We start from the raw sequence: 24,358 nt of genomic DNA, 5'->3' as shown, positions 1-24,358 counted from the left end.
TTAGGGGACATATGTCCCAGAATAAAGTTATTTTTTCATTTCATATAAGTTGTTTTATCTTCATTTCAGAGGTCTGTTCATAATCGATCACCGCGGTATACTGAGACAGATTACAATGAATGATCTGCCCGTGGGTCGTAGCGTTGATGAAACATTGAGGCTCGTCCAAGCTTTCCAATATACTGATGAACATGGAGAAGTATGTCCAGCAGGGTGGAAACCTGGACAGGATACGGTTAGTAATTGATTTTCAGTATATGGATTATAGTTTACTTAATAATACTTATCTGATTTTTTTTACTTCTCGCAGGTCTGAAATTTACTTCAGTTGTATTTACTATACTAATTCCTTGGCTATTGAAAAGTTTCTTCTTAGTCTCTAGAAGTGTTACAATATTTTTTTTTTATCAGCATTACTTGTTTTTAAGCTCCTCTCATTCTCTAATTTTAGTCCCCGATATCTCAGTCAAATCTAGGCTTATGATTGTTTTAAAATAATTACTAGCTAGATTTTTTTCTGTTATTCTCATATCTTAACACATCAGTTTTATCTTCAAAAATATTGAAATGAATTATCTAAGAATTTGTGAGATAATTTTATGAGGGTGGTCCGAAAAGTTTCCGACCTAACAAAAGTAGAAGACATTTTTCCTGAATTTATTTTTTCAACATAGTCTCCTTGTAACTCTACACACTTCTCCCAGCGATGTTCCCATTTCTGTAACCCGTCCAAAAAGTAATCGGTGTTTTTCTCTGCAAAATAATTGTTCACGAAGGTGATTGCCTCTTCATTTGACAAAAATCTCTGTCCTCCTAGCGCAATTTTTAGATGAGGGAACAAAAAGAAGTCGCTTGGGGCTAGATCAGGTAAGGCGGATGGTCAAGCAGTTCAAATCGTAATTCGTTGATTTTCACCATGGCAACCACTGCAGTGTGAAATGGTGTGTTGTCTTGGCGAAACAAGATTTTCTTTTTCTGCAAATGTGGCTGTTTTTTCACAAGTTCTACCTTCAGCTTGTCAAGTAATGATGCATAGTATGCTCATGTAATGTTTTTTTTCTTTTTGAAGATAATCGATTAAAATAACTCCATGGCTATCCTAAAAAAACAGTCACCATCACTTTCCCAGCTGAGAAAATACTTTCGCTTTTTTTTGGAGCCGGTTTCCCCTTTGCAGTCCACTCTTTGGACTGTATTTTTGTTTCAGGTGTATAATGGTGTATCCAAGTTTCATCTTCAGTAATTAATCGGCACCAAAACTCGGATTTATTATGCCTAAGCTGTGCCAACAGAGCTTTGGAAATGTTCATTCGAACTCGTAATACTAAAAACGATAAGTTTGTTGTATAAATTTAATGTATCAGAACTCATTGATATTTTTGAATATGTAAGTACTTAGGTAAAAAAAAAAAATTTCATTAGAGTTTGCTAGTTGTTTATAAAATAAAGTGTCCCATATCCAATCTATTACTGTGCCCTCCTAGGTTGTTTTCTAAAATGACATAGTGTTCAATTGGATCTTCTTTCAATTGCCACTGGCCCACCAAGCAAAAGTTATTCAATAATTCATACATAGTCTTATCACTTCTTCGAGACTGGATTTATGGTCTAGATAAAATAATTTGTATCCAACTTAGGTCTCAAACACTTTATTATTACTTTAAATTTCCAACACTTCGGCCAACTTGGCCATGCTCAAGGACAATCTTAAATATAAATTTACACCTCAAATCCAACAATCAAAAACTTTTTGGAGGCTATTCTGCCCAGGCCAATAAATTCAGTCAATAAACTTATTTTGTCACTTTAACATTAAATTAAAAAAATTTTAAATAACTTAATATTATAATCACTTATCACACAATGTTATTCTATACGTTAAAAGTAAGTTGAAGGGGATAGGACAAGTGCAGACCTAAACTTTTACAAGTCTGACTTCAGGAGCTGATTAGATATTTAATTTTTAAAATGATAAATTGAAATATTGACATCTAATATGTCGTACTATAGCACTTTTCTATGGAGTAATCTTGAAAATAATTAGTCAGTTTATTTATAACAAAAATCAAAACACCCAATCCAGGCACTTGTCTCAAAGAAGTGGGGTAAGAGCGTAAATGAATTTCATTATTCTTGCGTTCATATTGAATGGCTCTTAGGGTAAGAGCATGAAATCTGTTCCTCATGAATTTCTGAGTAGTGAATGGAATAAAAAGATATAACATTACCCAGGTTAAATGAATCGTAAAACTGAAATTTTTTGTTAAGAGCTTTTAGAAATTAAAGGGAAATTTTTGTTCAATAATTTTTAAAAAAAATTTGTTTGTTTACGTCAGAAAAAAAATCGTTAAGAGCTTATAATCTGGGGATATGACCCCCACCCTCTATTAATATTATAAATAATTAATCCATGAATTAACTCTAAATAGCATCTACTTATTGTAAACAAATTGAAAAAAAGCTTCAACTGTGATGAATTATACCCAATTGCTTTAGTAACAGTCAACTCTGAACATTATCAAAATCAGGAAGAGAAATAAATAACATTCAAGATGTTACACTTTTCTAGTGGTGGACAATTTAAAGGGAAGAGACTTGCCTAGTTTTTCTTTATAGTTCAGTACTGTAAGATGACAGAACCTATTTATAAAAAATCTGTTATGCTCTTGCCCCAAAACGCAGTTACACCAATATATCTTATTCTAAATTTATGAAATTTACACTATAGTAGTATGCTATAACCTATTAAATTTACATAAGTAAGATTTAATATTAGACATTATATAAATATCATCTAGTTTTTATTCGTCTTATGATATTTAATTTTTTTTTTCAGATTATCCCTGATCCAATTAAGAAGAAAGAATTTTTCCAAAAGCAGGATAAAAGTACTAAGAAAAAGCAAAAGCAATAAAAATAAGGCATCAGAATTTTCTTAACAGTGTATTTACTTAAAAATTTAAATTTGTGGCGTCAATGGAACATTCCCTTAAGAGTTGTTTAACTAAGAGCTTGTTTCTAAATGAATGTGATGTAATTTTAGTAATAATTACGAGTATTAATGGTTAAGGTTTGTTTACACATCACTATGGTCATGGCTACATCACGGGTAAGGTTGTGTGCAATAGTTCAAATCTTGTGTATTCCGAGAAAATGTATATCATGTTTAGTTAGATGTTCAATTCTAATGATATTGATGTTTATCAGAAAACCAATTGCATTTATCAGTAGGATAATTTAAGACATTGTAAATGTAAGACTGAGTGAACATCACAATTAATTTTATCAAATTCCAAACTTTTATACAAGTAAATTTATTTAATTTAAGATAATGTTCTTACATAGTTATTATATTATTTTTTATTATTTATGCATTTTTAAAAATAATTCTCATCCATATTTAATTTTACCAACCTGTACTATAAAACTTTATTATTGTATAGATTCCATGTTTTGTTGTTAAAATCACAATATTATACGCAATGTTATATTTTTAATGTACCTTGCAAAAAAAAATGTGGAGATTATCTTGTTCTATGGAATATACTGTATAAAAAAAAAGGTTTTGTTAGTGCCTCATACCTAATTCTCAGAGATGAAGAAGGGAAATAACATATCTGCTGAATTAGCATGTATATATAGACGCTATGTATATCTAGTATATATAGACGATGAATCTCTTATTCACCCATTATAATAAGTAATTATCAAAACTTAACAACCTTACCGAATCTGAAGTTGAAATATATTTGTTATAGAATATTTTCATCCATATAAAACAAAGTGCCCGAATAAATTGTCCTATATAAAAAAAAAAATTCAAATTTTTACATTAATAATTTATAGGTAAAGTAAACAACTAAAATAAAGTAGTCAACGTAGAAAACATAAAAAAATTTATTGGTAATAAAAATATCACTCATCACACAAAAGAAATAGAAACAGAACTTAAATTTTTCATTTGTTTATACAATAAATTTACAAGTCATTATTCCTAATAAACCTGTTACCTTCAGATTGCTTTCCAGTATATTTGTAAACACATCTGCTATAAATTCCTGAAAAATAGAGAAAAGTATAAGTTTGACCAAATAAAAGTTTTCAGCCTAAAAGATCAGGGGTTTGTTCCCTATCTTGTGGATTAGGGACTACAACTAGCAATAATAACTTAAGCTGAAATGTTGGTACACATTAGAGAAGTTTTCTCTCTGCTCCCCAAACCAACTACTTATAAAGATGTACAATAATTACGTAGGTATTGCATTTGTGTGTTTGAATGGATTTGTGAAGTATAATTGTTAATATTTTGAACAATAAGAAACATTTCTCCACCTTCAGCAAAGTAGGTTAGGTACACGCATACTAGTATGATACGGACAATAATCAACAAAGTTCATCTTACTTGAAATGATTAGTAATATAAAACATGTGAAGGATATTTTGATTTAAGAATACATATTTTTGAAATAATTTTATACTAAAGTGATTAACTTTCAGCTTTAAACAAGTTTAAAAAAAAAAAGTGGTGTGTGAATCCACAACTTTCACTTACCAACCACCCTATATATGTCTCCAACTTTCGTGAAGATTGCTAGATTTGTATATTTCGAAATGTTATTTAAATGTGCTATTTTTGTCATTTAAAACAAAAAATTCTAAAGACAAGGGAAGGCAAAAATTTCTATTTCTCTGTAGCTATAAAAATTCAGATTTCAGGGTTTTTTGATATGGAAATAACAAATAAAAGTTTTGTTCCAGCCAAAAATACAAGTTTGACAATCTTTGTTGTAATGCAATCGGGAAATATCGGGTGGTCTCAGTTTTTCCCATTTCATCGGATGCGTCTATTTTCCTTTTATCTCCTTCGGTTATTCATAAAATTCTTTAATATTTTGTATTTATCCCTTCTTTATGATTGCTAACAATAAGAGCTGTTTATATTTTTCAAATAAACAAAATTAAAGGTACGTTTAAGGAAGATTTTTTTTTTTTAATTCATCATTTAAGCACTCTCAAACCAGTTAAATGATAATAAGACATAGCTGGTATTAAAAACTATTTTATTATTCATCAACTTGCTGAGTTTAATTATATTATTAGAGCCGTTTTTGAGAAATTTAAAAATCAATAGTATAAAGTGGCACTTTAGGTCCGTTGATTTTATTGAAAAGGTTACTGGTATATATCCACCTTACATATGTAATTTCATTTTTGTATGACTTTTTATTTTTGCGCTAAGCAGTTCACACACGCATGTACCCACACATAAATACACTCCGCCTTAAGAGGCGGTAAATACGAGCATTCATTGGATTTTAGTTGGAAATGATTTAATGAAGTCAGAATAACTTTCATTAATATAATTTCAGAAAAAAGCATTACAGACATATTATTAGAAATATTTAATATTGACCCAAGTTTGATAATTTATTTTTATTGCAAGAAATTATTTACTATGAAATTGATGTAAAATAATATATACCTTGGTGATCATCCGGATTTCTGAACTTGTGTGGTAATGGGGTGTTATATTTATTTTCTTTCTTTTCTTCAACGGCACTCAGTGAATAACAGGCCTATAAAGTAATTTTAATTATTTACAAAACATATGAGAAAAAAAGCTAATAAAATGAGAATTATTTGTTACTTTTGGTCTTGCAATATTCATATATTGCCCCCTTCTTTTTCCTTCAATCCATTCTTCATCATTGACAATGCGTGAGTCGAGGAATTTTAAATTTGGCAAATGATGTAAAACAAAATATCTAAAACATACATAATACTTATTGGATGATACTGATGAGCACATAACATAAAAGACAAGTATCATTAATAATTGGAAATGCCTGAACTTAAACTTTTTAAGAAGTATAAATAAGAAATAACTTTAACAATTTTGTCATGAAACCTCTTCATAGTTATGATTTTAACACTATTTGGCAAAAAAAAAAAAAAAAAAACCCTTAAGATACTAATAGCCAGATGGATAAAATAAAATATTTTTCATGCAGGAAATAGAAAAATTACACCTCATAAGGCAGCGGTGATGCAGATTGGTTAAGGTAGGAAAAGAATAACTTCTTTTTTTTCCATTCCTACCTTGTCTAAGTTTATGGGATTTGGCAATAATGAGAAAGCACTGATAATAATTTCCCAATTATTAGTTATCATTTTTATCTTCTATTCTCACTTTCAGGTCTAATCAGTCGATTGCTTCCCATTAATGGTTTTCTTCTGCTTCAGGCTCTAAGCTTGTAGAAGTGGGCTGGTTCATCTGCAGTCTTCAAGACATAAAACAAACTAAGCATGGGAAGTTCTCCACACTTGGCAACCAAGGAAACTTCCTCACTGAGGATTTTTCTTCTTTGTGTTGTTAACTGGTCTTAACACTTTGGATACAGTGCAGATTATGACCACATACTCAACCATCTCCAGAATACCGCTAATGAAGCATTAGGGAACAAAATCTTGACCAAGGTTATTTAGTTTAGCTCAAAAACCCACATACACTAAGGAAATAGTGAAACCCAATAGTACAGGAGTAAGGGTACCTGATAGCGAAGCACATTGGGGAGAGGGCCCCCTAGACCTATTGGTTCTTAATGTTGTGGGTTTGATTCCCACCTGGATCAGTCAATATTTATTTTGAAGGGGGCCCGAGAAATGAATATTGACATTACCATTCCAGGGTTGTATAGGTCCTTGGATTTGGGCAGTTTTTAGGTGAGGGAGTTAGAGTGTCAACTTTAACTGCCTCCTAACTACAGCAGGGTTGGTTCTAATCAGGTCTGGGGAGTCTACTTTTATTTCTGTGATTGTTTCTCGAAATGAAAAGTTAACCGCCACCAGAGTTTTAAAAAAAATCCTTAATGGAGGACTTGAGCAAAAAAATATATACAGGAGTATCCATTTTGCATATAGCTGAGATTAAATCATTGGGAAATATTTTCTAGATTAGATTACATCATCTTTTATTTTTGAATGGAATATGGTCCGGGTGCGGTCAAAAAAACTCAAATAGTAGATAATTATACTATTTTATTGAGCCAAAACAGGCTCAATAAAATAGTATAATTATCTACTATTTGAGTTTTTTTGACTGCACCCGGACCATATTCTATTCACCTATACACACGGTCAATCAATAATCTTCCAGCATCTTTTATTTTATTTGAACCATACCTCAAGCCAAGTGTTTGCAGCTATTCATTGTTGGATACTATTCATGTCTGCATAAGATCTCACTACTGAATGTAAAACTAAATATATTTTTACAAAAAGCTGTGTACAGAGCATAAATACTGCCCACTGTTTGGTGTCTGCTTCGGTTTCCATCTACACATTGTTCTAATGATTGGAGAAGTTTGTCAGGGGGGGGGGGTGCGCTCAGCAAAGAACAACATGAATAAACAAAACCATATTTATTTATTTTATGCCGACGTTTCGACCTGAGTTTCAGGAGTTATGGTGTAGAAGGTAGGCCTGCAACTGGTTGTGCTACCTTATAGTGATAGACTATAACAAGAGGAAAAATAATTGCCCAACACACAGTTTGGATTCAGAAAAAAGTTTTGAAATCGATTTTTTAATGTATCATCTATCTGTTGGTTGCTCATATGCATATCATATGCAGATAAATCATTCTTGCAAGAACTTATGGCGGGCTTAGGAGAAAAACATTGGGCGATGACTGATTTAGGACTTTACAATGTATTTTTGAGAGTTTGATCAAAAGCCAGATTTATCTACTAATGTCATAATGTCAGGTGAGTCACCAGAAAGTGTGAAATACTACCCTGAAAAAATCTATGTATGTTCTGCCAAGATAAAATTTAAAATGTAAAGATTTGAACAAAGTTCTAACTATAATCAGCTATCATCCACTAGGCTGCCTTTACCAAAAACCAACTTCTGATAGTAAATCATTTACAATAAATACAGACACAAATTTTCTTATAAGGTAAGATAAATTTTCACCTGTATCGTTGGTAATCTTCTTCATCTTTCTCTGAATCCGATAGCTCGTTGGGGCAAGCTATATTTCCCAGAAGGCTGAGATATTGTAATTTTGGTAACTTTGATTTTATCTTCTTAACAAGCAAATCTAGATTTGTAATCTGTTTAGAAATAAATAAATAAGTTATATGTTTAAGATCTTTTTAAAGAAAATTTTATATATTTTGAAATAAATAAAACGAAAATGAAATAACTTCTCAAATAAAACTTTATTGCAAAGAAAGTACATAAAATAATACAATGTTAAAGGAACATACTAAACATATAAAATTAATCTTTAACCAGGGAGTTGCTATTCACATACACAACTGATGAGGTAAAATCTAATGGATCCCAAAGTTTTTTTTTTTTTATCTTTATTAAATCAAACACTAACCCTAACACAAATTTTTTTTTTTATCTTTATTAAATCTAACACTAACCCAACTTCGTAATCTTGTAATATACGCAATTTAAACTCAGTTTTAATATTTTATATTCCAAAAGGTTTTTATAAAATGATAATTAATAACTGAAATTGACGAACAAAATTAATTCATAAATGGGATTTAGTCCGGGTGTGGTCAAATTAAACTCAAATAGTAATATTTTGTACTATTTTTATAAAAATAAAAATATTACAAAATAAATAAAAATAGTACAAAATATTACAAAATAAATATAAAAATAAAAATAGTACAAAATATTGCTATTTGAGTTTAATCTGACCGCAACTGGACAAAATTCCGTTTATTGATACACACAGCCAATCAGCAATCTTCCAAAATTTATTCAATTTTTTTATTTTTTATAACATTTTCATAATTTGACCTAAATAATTGAAAATGCTAGGCAGAATTGAGAAAAAACTAAACAAATATACACACAGAAAATGAAAATAAAACAAAAAAATATATAGACTATATTAAAAATAATATAGAATATATTAAAAAAGTCTCATCTTAACACAGTTTTTGCATAACAGGACCATTGGCCCTTAACTTTTGACCGGTAGAGAACACGTTTCTTAAAATATTAACTGTTGTATCACTTAATGAAATAAAATAACATGCCGCTATTTATACTGGCAGATAGCAAAACATCAATATTGCTATTTCTGGAGATGCTAATAGCTGAAAATATTGCAAGGGCCATTATTCTTAGTGACTCACAGGCTGCCATAGTCAGCCTATGCAATAATGGGCTGACAAATTCTAATGAAGAATTGGAGGGAAGATGATTACTAGAGGAGCTTCTCATAAGGGGCACTGTTGTGGTTCTACAATGGATACCTTCACACGTTGAAATCTGGAGAAACGAACGGACCGATACATTAGCCAAAGAAAGATCTCAGATGCCCATGCTAAAAGCCTCATGAATGCGTCCTAGAGAAATAAGCTGCAACAAATCTATGAGGAGTCCGCAGAAGGAAAGCATTTCAAGTGATCACATACCACCTCACCTTACCCGCCAGGTATCGGTTGTCATTTTTAGAGCTATAACTTGTCACGATTACTTGGGTGCACATTTTCATAAAATTGGAGTAAGAGATAACTCTCAGTGCTCGTTTTGCTTCCTGGTAGTCATGACATCCAACCACCTATATGACTGCCCATACCTCGATGACATAAGCAGGGGTTTCAGTGACAATGAGACTAAATGATCCAAGAAAGAAATAACAACAATAATATCATTTCGCTGTAGAGGGGATGCCTATATAATCTGTTGTCGATATCTATGGTTAATTAAATTTAGAATCACATAAAAATGTGATTTTTAGTATTATTACAGTTTCATTTATTTTTGAAGTTTTAGATGACAAATGTTGTTCGCTCATTTGATAGAAAATCCCCAAGAACAACCTTGTAATTAAAGTTCATGGAGATGACAGTTTTACTACAAAACTATTCCAAGAGATACTTTTACTTTATCAAAACTGTGTACCTTTTTAATATAAAAAAATTCTGTAACTATGGTTGATAGTTCCTTCCAAAATACATAACTCCGTAAAAATTTGCCCTTCTACAAAAATTTAGGTGGTATAACTTGTGCCTTGCATTCCCCATGAGGGCATTCCTACTAGGTAGACTAAACTGATGGGAAAAGGTGGGATTTCAGAAGTTAGATTGAAATGCAGTTTAATCTGATTATGCCATCAAACTATCTCAAATAGTACTACTCTTAAACCTACATTGATTAATGAAATTGAAATCAAGTGGCTTGTGGGTCTAGATTCATAAAATAGGGGCATAAATCATTTGTATAATCAATTCCTATAATGTACTCAACTATTACCTGTGACTCTTGTTTCATATAATTTCATAAAGATATGATGCTTACCATTTATTTTGATTATGATAAGAGACTTCACTAATTTATAATTACATGAAACATTACAAAAAAAAAAAAAACTTACTCTATTGTTATTCAATGATAAAGTATGCAAATAGGGCATTTCTGACAGAATGAGCGAATCATCAATTTTATTGTTGTCCACAACAAGTTCTGTCAAATTGGGAAAATTTTCTACTCCTTCCAATGAGTAGAGTTTGTTGAAACTTAAATCTAAGCTGGTTACATTTTTTCCATACATTCTCGAAAGTACAGGTGGTATATGGAGAGCATCTTGACTTATATAGCTTAGCTGAAAAAAGTAATTGTATCTTATAAAAATATCATTAAATAACATGAAATAAACATAATACAAAACATAAGACTAAAATATACTGAAATTAGTACGACACAAGAAAAAAAACCATCAATTAAATAAATAACAATTAATACCAGGATTATTAAAAATATTTACTAAAACAAAGGATTGATAACTCCTTAGAATTTATCACTAAACCTATTAAAGTCAAAACTGGTTTATATATTATTTTTCCTTACCATGTTAAGATGAATGTTTTTAAGTTCCAGAGCATAAATAATTATAAATAATCAATAAAATAAATATTAAAAATCAGGTTTCTAGCTTAGTTTTTAATATGATTGTTTAAGGCAATAAATTTCATACATTTCCTGTCCCTGTTTTTACTTCAAACCATATTCTACAATGACAGATCACCAATTTCAAACATATCTTTAAAATTAATAATAGATGCAAAAGAAAATAACCAGAATGACAGCAAATATAAAATCTACAAAATTGTGGCCAGAACGATTTTGATAGTATATGCTGGAAATGAAAAACATTGCATAGGTGCTGCAATACCATGTTTTTAGGGTCTATACTATTAAATACCACAGTAGGTAAATACATTTTTTATTGATATCTGTAACTTTTGAACTTCAGATCATTAATACAACTTTTAAGTTATAAAATTTAATATTAATAACACACCTAATAAAGTCAAACTTCAAGGGATCAATAAAAGATATGATCTTTGATTACATATCATACACAAAGAAACTGACACTTCAACAAATAGTTAACAGCTAAAATAATGAACTCCAGTTTGTTTATGTATTACATAACAACTTGTGATAACTGATATGGAAAAATGGTCCAAGAGAAGTTAGAACATTATTGTTATAAGTAAGTTTGGATACCTTTCCATTAGAAAAAATGATCGGGTGAAAGGAACCACTCATCTCAAACAGTCCATTTAGTCGTACTTCGTTAGAAAACTTAAATTTCCTGGTTTAGATAAGCGCTGCCATCTGTTGGCCAGACTGCTAACTAATGCCTATTTTTACAAAACAGGTTATTTTATTTATTTATTTTTTTCTAAAAGAACTGGTTCCTTGCTGAACCCACTTTTAATAAATAAAATTTGCATATAACAAATTTATGCTTACTAATGAATTATGTTGGGCAGAATAAGATGCATACCTATGTTCTAGCCAATCAGGTTTTTTCCCCTGTTATTTTTATGATATGAATTATCTTTTTTCTTTTTGGAAAGTTCATCATGTTTTGATATCACACATAAGAAAACTAAGGCACAAATTAAATTATCACTATTCTGTTTGTTTTTTTCTGACAACCACAGGAATTTACTAGTTTTGTTTAAACCAACACAAAACATAATAAAAAAAGGTAGCAAGTTTTCTCCAGCAACTATGGAATTATCTTAGAACTAAAAAAAATAGTAGTGCTAGTACCAAATTAGAAAAAATGTTTAGTTCAAATTTTAAATTAATAAGTTTTATTTCATGTCACTATCCTCAGAATCTTGACTTCGGTAGTCATGGCAAAGCATAATGTGAAGTTTTTATTTCAGTTTTTTTAAATATAAAATCAATTTAGTATTGTTTTTGACTATTCATATTAATTATTGTTAAAATGATTGATATTAAAATGCAATAAGGAACAAATTGTGTAAGAGCCCAAATTACTATATTTTATATTAATCATTACAGGTATGTAGAATTGTTACATTGTTATTTAATATGATAACGAAACTAGTTGAAATTTGTAGACAAATTTTGAATGCATAATCATACCAATTCCAAAACACTTTTAATTTTTTAAAACGTCAAGGAAATACATAACTTCCTCACTACTTCTGACTTTTTTTTTGTTTTCTTATTTTTTGGCTTGTTTTTCTATAAATTATACTTTTTCTGTATATTTCAATTACATAAATATTTATCTATATTTTAACATTAATATTTCGTGGTTTGAGAATAATATCTATGAGACGAGCCTTTGTTGGAAGATAGTTGTTTACAGAAAGGGATTTTTAACATAAGCAAAAGTAGTAAGCAGAGTTTAATGAAACTGAGATAGCACCCAGTTTACACTAATTTCCAAATTAGAGTTATTTTTTAAATATAAGGTTTTTTCCAATAACCACTTTTGACTGCAAAATTGTCAGAAGCATTTTACAGGTTTCTGAATGCAAAAACCATAGTACCCATGTTTCTGACAGTAATCATTGGAACAAACTTAAAGATGTCAGAGAATATCAGGGTATGAACTTATTACTGGTTGCATTGAGTCTGAGGTCCACAGATGAGGCCAATAGCTTTCAAGGATAACATTTCAATAGATAACAATTAGAGTAAATCTACAACTGATATACAGGTTATAGAGACTTAGAGGACCTTCACAAGTCAGTTTTATGTGAAAATCAATTATAAAAAAAATTGGGCAATTCCTAATTTTGTTAAAGGAAGATTATAGCAATACCCATTAAAAAGTCAAAATGACAATGAAAGAGTTATAAAGGTATAGGAAAATTTATAGAGTTGAATACAAGAAAAAAATAGAAACACTAAACAATGAAATATAATAAAAAATTAAGCGCGGTAAAAGTGATTTGATAACATAGGCGACACTTAAGCACAGTAACTGCAGCAGCAACGTTCCACTTTAATTTCGTGGCGTTCCCACTGAATTAAAACTTGACCTTCCCACTTAGTTAGAATAAGCAGATATCTGTATACAAACCCCCTCCAATGTCAGAAATGACCAAGTGGGAGTAAAAAAAATCATATCGAAAGGAGTACCGCTACTTGGATGGTTTCGTGATGTCCCTGATAACAAATACAATGACAAACTACTGACTACGAGTATAACCAAATGTTTGGATGTGACTGGAATAGGGATGTGTATGTTCTGAATGAATTGGTTCAAAAGAACTATTCACCAAACTTTCGGTAAAAAACCATTAGGACTAAAAACCGCGTCCAGTTTAAAAAAAATGTATCTTGTAGGCGAGAGTACTCTCATCATAGACTGGACGTATGACCGTCTGTTACCTTAGACCGCCCGTAATAAAATTGTATAGGTCCAACAAAGTCGTCATGGTTTGCCTTAAACAGGTATTCAGGTCAACTTCAAATTCAACTATTTCAGGTCACGGCAGTGCTGCCGATTCTCCCGACTAAAAGTACCAGCTCAGCGAATTGAAAATACCCGTTTCATCGAACAAATACCCGCTACTAAACCCACTCTTGGAAAATTAGTGGTATTATCGTAACTGCAACTGTATGATTGTTACAGTAATGATTGTATTGCTCACACTAGTTCGGTTCATATTACAAGTAATGTCAGTCAAGGAACTGAAACGTTAACTATCACATGTATGGGCGTTGATGACCACATAGTTTTACGCCCTAAAGCCCCAGCCTACAACAATCACATGTATGACTTGACCGTGTACTATCGAACAATTTCAGTTATTGTGGCAAAAGTTGCGACCACTACCGTTGTGTTACTGTTTAACAGTTACAGTCATGACAGAGTTTACTGTCACAACGCTTTACTTTAGTGACAGCAATGTCGCCCTAACTTTGGCGCTATAGTTGAGAGTACAAGTAATGTCAGTGGATTAATAGTTGTGTTTACTGTCATATGTATACACCTTGACTGTGAACTGTCGAAATATATCAACCTTACCAACTGTATTGACGATTGGTGGGAAAACATTATTCTTATATATTTGCCCAAAAAACTTAAAATTGTATTCGGCCCGAACCCGTTCCATCGTTCCACGGCTGGTATAATAGAATAAATGATTATCTACCACAGCTGGACTCGAACTCGGGCCCGGTTGATAGGTATACATTGCTATGTAATTAAGTTTTTAAAAATAATTATAAAAAATATAAAAACATAATTATATAAATTATTACTGATTTTTTTGTACATTTTAAAGTAATTAGAAAATTCGGACAGTTTCTTGTATTTTCCTTCTTTTTTAGTATGATTCAGAGTTGATCGTTCGTCGATTGAGGCGTTGAGGGTGTAAAACATGTTAATTGGCTTTTTTTTTATAAATTAAAATTTTTAGCACCACTAGCCTTTTAAGGATGATTTCATAAACTGCAAAAAGATTCGTTAGGATTTTTTTTCTTAAGAGAATAATGTTGATATTAAGTTATAGTAAGTGACTCCTAGTTGAAGGTAAAACATTGTAATTAACAAACAATTTAACATTGCATAAGTTTTCATTTTTGAAGTTACCAGGTTTTACAACCGAACGCCTCAATTAACGGTTCTGTTTTAAAGATATTAGGATTGTGCCACGTATGGCTGCTGTAGGAAGTAAGGTTTATAATAAGTTCATAAGGAAAATATAAATTAAATAATTTACATATTTGTGGCGTTCGATCATAAAAACATAGAAACTGACAAAATGAAAACTTTTAAATGTTTGTAAATTGCAATTTTTACGTTCAGACATAATATCAACATTATTCAACATTAATAACAGGCTTCTTAAAGAATTTTTCAGCTATAATTGTTGATATGAAAATTGAAATAATTTCATAAATTCAGCCTTAAATAAAAAACAGGTAGTGACAAACACTTCAATTCACCAAAAATGTCAGATACCACATTTTACAACCAACTGCCAAATTTGTTGAGATACGATATTCCAAGTTATATAGGGTTTTACTTTATGTATACAAGTAAATTTTTATAGTCAGAATCCAAGCACTTAAATTTAAATGTAATTATGAACAAGTATGTTTGGCAAATCTGAAGTGAATTTCATGATAAAAATAAAATACAGAATAATAATTATAGTTTCAGCCTAAGGAACCAACTAGAACTAAGCAAAAATATGGAAGTATGAAAATTTTAACAATAAAGAGAGATTTGAACAAATTTAATATGAGGTTTGTTCAACGAATTGGACATATAGATAAAATTAGGTTTTCAAAAGCGAATATGAATAAAAAAAATGGAAGCTTGAGTAAGTTTAGGGGAAGGGTTCTATTGATTCAAGAAAATCAATGAGCCATCAAGTAGTGAACATAGTAATTAAATATATGTGAATATTGCATACAGAAATTAGGAATTATATTAAATAAATCGCTCAAATAGATAGGATATATTTCGAATTTCAAAGGATTATTGTTAGAACTTAATTGTTTAAATTGTACAGATATCACATTAAGACTAATTAACAATAACTATACTGAAATATTAAAATTAAAATGCTTTACTATTGGATTTAGATCGGATGATAAATTTAATTGTTTATAATTTATATATTTATTGTTTTGTTTGAAGTTCATCAATTGCCCTATGTTAGAAAATATTTGAATGGCCGTGATATAGACACAAACTCCCTTGCGTCGCCATTTTTATCGGTGAAGAAGCGTCCCAGTTGTTCTCGGGATTGTATTTGTTATTTTTCTTCTACCCCGAGTACGTTTTCTTAGTTTTATACTGTTTTATTTGACGTCTAGTTTTCAAGATGACTGATAATTACAGCGACAAGTAAGTTAACACTTTAATTTCTTTTATCTCTATTACCGGCCCCAAGCTGGACAGTTAGTATTAGTTTGAGAAGGCACGTGCTAATTTATTAATTTCTGATAGAATCACGTACAAAAACATAAAATTTCTATCTCTGAAGTATATTCTTATATTTAGTTAATATTTTGTTTTTACTAGCCTTCAGCTTGTTTACTTCTCAATCTGACCTAACTTCGTTCATCAAACTGGTGCAGTTATTTCCACTTAGATTAAAAAATATAGAATTAATCATGTTTTAATACATTAAAGCCTAGACAGCCAGAGGTTCTCAATTTATCTTTCTATTCCTTACAGAATCAGTAAATATCCTTTTTAAAAGTATTTATTGATATTTCTTGTTAACTTATATGTTTTCTAGTCCTAATTTTTGTGTAAATTAGATTAATTGTTTATGGTTTTTGATATCAGATCACATCGATTAGATTAGTAAAACAATATGTTTTAATTATTATTTAACTGTTGAGTTTCTGTATTTTATTCAAAATAAGAAGACTGTATTCCTTTATTAATGGTTCATGGTTTTATTTACTTTTCATCTTATTTTAAGAATTGCATAATAAAAATTCTTACAAGTATTATTTTGCATAGTATGTATGAAAGAGCTGTATTGTTTCAGAAATGGTGTAATTTAATCAGTTGTAATACAAGGTGCTGTGGTATTCTAAGCACTTTAAAGACAATTTTAATGGTTCATTATTCCGCAGTTAATTTTTATGTCTCTTATTTATGATTTTCTTAGTAAATAGCCTTGAGAGAGTTTGTGCTGAGGAACAATATTTTCTTAAATCAGTATGAGTACATTTTGTTTATGGTTGCTTTTATTGTTATTAAAATTATTTTCCCAATTTTTATGCCTGAAATTGTACCCTTCTTAAAGTTTTACAATCTTGTTTGTTTGTTTCTTTATTGTTGCTTAAAGGCATAAAACACTCTGGTCATCAACGCCTATGGCATGCTAAAAATTATGTAAAAATTAATAATAAATAAAATAAAAATAAATAATTTAAAAAAAAATTAAAATCGAAGAGGAGTTATAATTTTGGAAGAAGGCGACGTGCTTTAAAAAATTCAAACACTAATGTAATTTTAGCTTCCTCATCTGTGTGAGCTGATAAATTTGGGATCAGTCCTATCCTGTTTATTGTTGGCAAATAGTGAGTACATTCTTTAAAAATATGTCTAATTGTGAGAATGGACTGACAATATTTGCACGTTGAAGGTGGCAGTTTTCTGATCAGATGAGAGTGCATGAGGAGAGTATGACGTATTTTCAAGCGGGTTAGAGCAACTTTCCCAGCGGCTGTTGTGGTAGGATGTTGACCATGATTTTACTGGTCTTTGAAGTTTTACCAGATGTTTTATTGAAAAGATGTTTTGCCAATCTTTAAAGTATGAATAGACAATCCTCCCAGTAGAACAAGAATGGGTATCCATATCTCACAGATACCTCTTAGGTTCGTTAATGTTATCAGTTTGTTTAACAGAAAAATAAACGAACTTTTTTATTATAACGTATTAAAAGACATGTATATATTATTTTATTAATATTTGTTTATAGTAGGGGTATTCATGATGTGTAAAATGTAAAATGTTTTACCATGTTAAATTTTATAAGTATAGAATTGTGAGCAGCCCTATTTCAAGTTATGTTAAATGGTGAATGTTTAAGAGCACCTACCGGATTTTTTGAGCAACTTGTTTTATAACCTTTCTTTCTAAAACTTCATGTTATTGTTTACTTTTAAGTTTTGATATAATTAATTAATTTAAACATGCTTAAGGTGGAAGTTGTGTATAAGTTTGGCTACTGAGTACCTTGTTGATCTTCTGACTTGTGAGGAAGAGAATCAAGATGAGCTAATTGACAACTGTCATTATAATTGTCATACATTGCTTTATTAGATTTAAAACATCCAAAACAATATTAATACACAATTAAAACACAAACCAAGAGCAAGTAACCTAATGAGACAACTAACAAAACGGTGATGAGGTCAGCTAGTATGTTGTGTGACGTCATTTTCCCTTTAACAGACTCTCAATCATGTTATGTTATATCGTTTTAACATAGTGAAAGAAGGAAATATTTCTCCATTTAACATAATTTTTTCCATTTAACATGTTAAACTAAAGATCATGAATACCCCTATAAAAATCAGACATTAGTAAATTAAGCATAAAATTTAGTTCTGCAAAAATCCCTACAGAATAATAACATTAGAAACGCTCCTTGAATTTTGTCAGAAAAGCAACATTTGAAACTATTGATTTGTGTTGCAAAACAAAAACTATACATAAATATTGTTTTCTGGCATAAATAGGTTGACTATGTTTCTTTATCGATATTTATATTGTTCTGATGGTTGGAATTTTTTGGCAGGCATAAAAGAAGTTTAGCAGATTCTTGAATGCCAAACTTACTTATCTTAAGCTCTGGTCAAAGGAATGTCTCTAACACATACATACCTATTTAATTATTTTTTAATTTCTGGTTAAAATATAGAGATGCAGTTTCGATTAATTGAGGCGGTATCGAAAGAAGAGGATACATGAAAAGTAGATTTATTCTTTTCTTATATTCCTTAAAAAATAAACAAACATGTCAGCTTCTCTGATAAAGTCTCGTGCCCATTTGAAGAAGGTTTAAACTCACACAGCTGTTATGATATTTAATATAATTTTTAGGCTAGGTGAGAATTGTTCAGAATTGACTGAATAGTTTCAGGTACTTATAAGTTTCCTTGACCCGTTACTTGGTATGCATTGCAGATTACAAAGTTCCCATAAAGATAAGATTTAAAACTTTAAAAAATGAAACAATTCACATATTATGTGAATGAATTAATTGTCAGTGATAATTTCCTTTAAGATCTAACCATAATTTCTTTATGATTTTGTCAGATTCCTTGTTCTTATTTGTATTGTACTGCTCTCTGACTTGAATTATTTTAAATATCATGTCTACATATTAAATATTCTCTTAAAAATGTAGAATAAAATTTTTTTAAAAATCCAATATAGTATGAATTAATTTGAATGAAATTAAATTATGTTGAAGGGATTAACTTTAACAAAAAAGGTCTGTTTTAACAACAGGCTTCCTACTGTCCATAACTGTACGCAGATGCTCAGTACAGGGTTTTGCCTCCCAAAACCTGATAGTGACAAGTGGTTGTGAAAACTGATCTAATGTTCTCATGCTATAGGCTGGTAGCCACTTAAATCATTGTTCGTTGCTAAATGGTTAGTTCTGATCATGTTCCTATGATGAGATTCAATAATTCTACCATCATTGAGATAGAAAATAAGAATTTTTTTAATTACCTCCACTAAATAATCTCTACTGTGTAGTTCTTCATTATAAACAATATGTTTCAGTAAATAATTGAATTTCTATCCATCTTAGTCTCAACAGATATTATTTTTCTTATAAGTCCGACGTTTCAGCCAATACGGCCATCCTCAGGCCCAATCTACCACAAAAGAGCTTTTATTACATGTATGGTCCTCAATAATTCATAATACTTAACATTATTATTTATAATTTATCTTACCTTAATACAATTTTGGAATTAAATGATTTAAAAACTCAACTTCGTGCAGGCTATTCTGCCCTGGTCAAAACAACTACTTCTATGAAATATTAAAACATTAGGTTTATTAAACATTAATTTTTTTGTTAATATCCTACATTAAGGTAAGATAAATTATAAATAATATTTTATATTTTGAATTGTCGAGGATCATACATGTAATAAAAGCTGTTTTGTGGTAGATTGTCCCTGAGGGTGGCCGGATTGGCCGAAACGTCGAATTTGTAAGAAAAATAAAATGTGTTGAGACTAAAATTGATAGAAATTAAATCATTTATTTTAACAAAATTAACCAGTCTCAAGAAAGTGTTTAAGATTATAATTAAAATATGTTTCAGCTTTGTTAGTTGAAATTCCTCCTTAAAAAGCACCGGTACTCAATGCTACATAATTGTGCGTTTACTGTATGACTACTTTTTATACTCAAAATAATCTTTTCTCCATTCAAGTAACAACCATAACTGGTAACAATTAATTTTATATCAATTGGGTGTGTTGAATTGCTTTTGATTTCTGTATTAGAGTTTACCTTATTATCCTTTTATCTGTGTTAGAAAGGTTTAACAAAGCTTCTATTGTTTTATAAATGTATGCAGTATTTCTGTACATTGCCTATATTCCTGTTTAGTTTTCTCAGTATAATAACTTTTTAGTTATATACGAATGGCAAACCTTGTTTTATGATTTATGATGGATCACATTTTTTAGGGTATTGTTTTTTATTCCTAAATTATATTAAATGGAACCAACTTGAATTAATTTCAACTATTTATAATGAACCTTTATTAGTATTTAGAACTTTTTTGTTCCATGAAATGCTATAATTGGTTGGGGCTCTGAGCAAAAGGAATTGAACAAGGTGTCTGTTATTCGTGTAAAAGATACAAAAATTATGGTATGCAGTTTTTGATCACACTAAAAAAAGCTTTATCTGCCTTTTCTGCTGATAAAAAATGTGATGAATACATCTTTATGTTTTATACATATAAGTAGTTGACTATATAATTTAAAATATGAAGAAGTTTCAACTATTTTGTTCTTTTTTGACCGCAACCCTGACCATCTTCTTCATATCTTTATTTTTTTGTTTAACCAATTTAATCAACATCTTTAATGAAGTACAAAATTATATAATTTTTAGTGTTCTATTTCATCTTAGCTATTTAAATTGCTTCTGTAATTTATTATTTCATGACCTAGGTCCTCTGATGGAGGTGAAAGAGATAGAGAGAGGAGAGGGAACCGGGACCGAAGTGGAGGCGGTAGGGGTGGTGCCACTGATGGAAAAGATAGGAACAGTCGTAATAAGGATGGTGAAAGGGATCGTAGCCCACGTAGGAAGAAGTCAAACAGGGTCTTTGTATCAAATATCCCCTATGAATATCGCTGGCAAGAGCTGAAAGATTTGTTTCGGCAACAAGGTAAAGTATCCTTTGTATATTAATTAATTATGAGTGTTGTTTCTATAACTTGTATCTCTTTTTTACTATGAAATTACACGAATTCAATTTTTTCTAATTAATTATCGCTTTCACTACCACAATATTTAATTCTACTATCTAAAAGTTTAGGAAAATTACAGTGTATTTGCTTGGTGATTACAATCAGAACTGAGCCAAAATTATGTATAATTTAAACTACTATGAATTAAACTAGAACAACTACTAAATTGTAACAGACACAATGATTGTTTTTCATTGAACCATTTATAACTAAAATCTGTATCCATTACAATTTAGTCAAAGAGTTGGATTTGTTTTGTAGGTAATGTTAGCACCATTTAATACACTACAGATAAATGAAAAAAATTGAGTTATGTACAAATAATATTTAAATTTTTTCACAATTTTATTTTAGCTGAATAAGTCAAAGGTTTCAATGGCTTTAAACCTTCTCAGGTTAATATTGTTCTGAATTATAATTTTTTGGTTTTAGAAACAATTTTTTAAATGACTTCAAATCTGATTTTTTTTTTTAAACCAGCCTTATTACAAGCCCAAAGCATAAGGAGAATCACCATTAATAATTTCAATATATGTATAGATAGTTGACCGTAAAAATTTAAATATAAGAAGATGGTCAGGGTTGCGGTTAAAAAAAGAACAAAAAGTTATAAACTATTTGTTCCTTTTTTTACCACAACCCTAACGATCTTCTTATATTTAAATAATAATTTGAACTTCATTACCATTGTCATTTTTGAGATACGCTGATCAATAAGTGAGCGAGTTATAGATATGTAAATCACACATATTATAGAGATTAGTTGCCAAACTATACTACTTTTATTTTCGATATATAGAATTTTTTTATTCAATTATTCCATCTAAACTTAGCTGTGAACTTATTTATATAACATAATAATTTTTTTTGTATTACTTTTTCATACATGATTGTGATTAATTTGATTTTTAGTTGGCGAAGTTTCATTCGTTGAGCTTTTTGTTGATGAAGATGATAAACCTAGAGGTTGTGGAATAATTGAATTTGCCAATCCTGATCTTGCTAAAGAAGCTGTTGAAAAAATGCACAGATATGAATTAAAAGGAAGAAAATTAGTTGTAAAAGAAGTAAGTACTGATTAAACTTAAAATGTTTCTAAGATATCTTCAAAGAATCTTTAATTTTTCAAAACAGTAGTTGACCCAGTCATAGGGTTATATAATTTTAAATCATCTGAAAATCTCGAGACTTTAATGAAAATTTTAAAAAATTTCTTATTATATTCAGAAATTGATTAAAAAAAAAAAAAAAAAACGGTTTGTATTCTTAATTTTTCAAATCCAAAAGTTAATTTTACAAAGTATGTTATCATAAAAGTTGGTCAAAACAATTAATCTAGTTGGGGATAAATGTTATGTATCTTGATTGGGCGGGCTCTTCATGATGTTATGGATTAAGAGTTATTTTATTTTTATTTTTTTTCAGGATAATGATGTTGAAAGAGATAAATTTGGTAGAATTTTACCTAGAGGTGAAAGAGGTCGCAGGCGGGATGACAGACAATCAGGAGGGTGGGGAGGTGGCGATATCCCATCACTCGTGAATGGTCCTCCTGTAGGAGGGAACCAAAGCAAATGGGGAAACACCTATGGCTTATCAAGCCAGTTTCTGGAGTCTCTTAGCATCAATGGACCTCTTGTACCCAGATGTTTTGTTGCCAACCTCGATTACAAAGTTGATGAGAAGAAACTCAAAGAGGTTTTCAGGTAACTGATTTTTTTTTTTTTTTTTTTTTTTAGATAATGTAATAATAGTGTTATTTTCCATTAAAGCATTGAAATTTTATTGCTCTTTTTACTCTCCTGTCATTACGGATTTTTTTCAAGTTTGTTTTATCTTCCTAGTTTTCTCAATTAAAAGATAATAACAACTTACTAGTTAATTTTTATATTAACTGATGAATTTTTGTATGAACGTTTATGACGATTACAAACATTAACAGAGCTACTATTTTATTTAGAGTCATTCTATATTATATCACCCAATAAAAAATTAATTTGACACCTATACCCATGACTTACATAGTCGATTTGATTGCCATCCGGATAAAACTTACAAAACGTTGTTGCTCTCTGTATTGGTTTAATTCTCAAGTTTTTTTATTTGGTGATATTCGAAGCCTTGGAAAGCATGTGAAACCTTTTACTTGATATGTACCCATGTTTTTCTTGAAAATTATTCAGGGTATCATTATGTACTTTTATAAGAAGTTAGTTTATTATATCTTAAAGGAGTGAAAAATGCTCATATTAACCTATCTTAACCCTTCAAAAACTATTGTATCTAGAGTCTCAAAAGATACTAAAATGTTCTCAAATATGAAGTGTTGAGAACTAGAGTGGACTATCCCATATTTTTATAAAAAATTAATTTATGATGTTAAAAGACATGCCATCTATTGGCTGTATAAAAAATTAAGTATTAATTTCGAAACTATTCAAGAAATACAATCAATTTAACATATTGAACTAATTTCTTGGATCTCAAATTAGTAGAGAAAAATGCTGACTGCTATGTATCACTATTGTTCAGCTTAAAGAAATGTAAGGTTTGACTCACTAAACTGTATAGCCGATTGACAAAAATTATATTAAGATTTTCAGAACGATTTATCTCAGAATCACAGCTAGAGAGGTTGGTTTACTCTCGTTCTTAATCCCTTAAGTAGAAGCTAGTAAATAAATAAAAGTACTCATAGCTTTTTGACATGTTTAATTATACCATTATGAATCTCTTGCTCAAGCTGTGATACCTCATGAGTCCAATAAGTCAACAATACAATTTTATTATACTTAATACTGACTAAAAAAAAAAAAAAAAAATGACTTGATATTTAGCCATGGCTTTTAATCTTTGAATTGAACTGCTGATCTGATTAACTGAGATCAATTTTATCAACCCTATTTATTTAGATTATTGTGTTCATTAATACAATTTAAATTCCTTTTTCAAATTAATTATTTGAATGCTATTGTAAAAGTTAATTTTATTATTCTCAGTTAGTTTCTGTATTTCTTTTATATATATGTGTATATATATATATATA

The 24,358-nt window shown here is 29.8% G+C and overlaps 3 protein-coding genes across 6 annotated transcripts in view; 2 read left to right on the top strand and 1 right to left on the bottom strand.

Moving 5' to 3' along the window:
- The window catches only part of Prx4 (Peroxiredoxin 4), an 11,449-nt gene extending 8,252 nt beyond the window's left edge, over nt 1-3,197 (top strand). The window contains exons 4-5 of the mRNA XM_014422262.3: nt 70-235; nt 2,837-3,197. Coding sequence (XP_014277748.1) covers nt 70-235; nt 2,837-2,914 — 244 coding nt within the window. The 3' untranslated portion in view covers nt 2,915-3,197. The remainder of the gene's footprint in view (nt 1-69; nt 236-2,836) is intronic.
- Nucleotides 3,198-3,879: 682 nt separating this feature from the next.
- LOC106681773 (leucine-rich melanocyte differentiation-associated protein) lies at nt 3,880-11,951 on the bottom strand. Of its 2 annotated transcripts, XM_014422272.3 has the most exons (7): nt 11,797-11,951; nt 11,548-11,684; nt 10,412-10,639; nt 7,978-8,117; nt 5,648-5,765; nt 5,483-5,576; nt 3,880-4,058 (listed from the first exon to the last, which is right to left on the bottom strand). In XM_014422272.3, exons 2-7 carry the CDS (start codon nt 11,587-11,589, stop codon nt 3,979-3,981), a joined length of 702 nt encoding a protein of 233 aa, XP_014277758.1. In that variant the 5' UTR covers nt 11,590-11,684; nt 11,797-11,951; the 3' UTR covers nt 3,880-3,978. The 2 variants fall into 2 exon arrangements, with proteins under 2 accessions (XP_014277758.1, XP_014277759.1); XM_014422273.3 differs by lacking the exons at nt 11,548-11,684; nt 11,797-11,951 and adding an exon at nt 11,339-11,499.
- A 4,048-nt stretch (nt 11,952-15,999) lies between these two features.
- The window catches only part of rump (rumpelstiltskin), a 37,579-nt gene continuing 29,220 nt past the window's right edge, over nt 16,000-24,358 (top strand). For all 3 annotated transcript variants that reach the window (XR_001343301.3, XR_010842764.1, XM_014422217.3), the window contains exons 1-4: nt 16,000-16,177; nt 21,010-21,230; nt 22,225-22,379; nt 22,738-23,018. Coding sequence is in view for 1 of the 3 variants with exons in the window: in XM_014422217.3 (XP_014277703.1) it covers nt 16,155-16,177; nt 21,010-21,230; nt 22,225-22,379; nt 22,738-23,018 (680 nt within the window). In the remaining 2 variants the exon portion in view is untranslated. The remainder of the gene's footprint in view (nt 16,178-21,009; nt 21,231-22,224; nt 22,380-22,737; nt 23,019-24,358) is intronic.

Source organism: Halyomorpha halys, unplaced genomic scaffold (genome assembly GCF_000696795.3).
Source record: "Halyomorpha halys isolate HHAL.00 unplaced genomic scaffold, Hhal_1.1 Scaffold363.1, whole genome shotgun sequence".
Taxonomy (NCBI): domain Eukaryota; kingdom Metazoa; phylum Arthropoda; class Insecta; order Hemiptera; family Pentatomidae; genus Halyomorpha; species Halyomorpha halys.
Note: the sequence above shows the minus strand (reverse complement) of the source record. Positions and strands in the feature narration are given on the sequence as shown.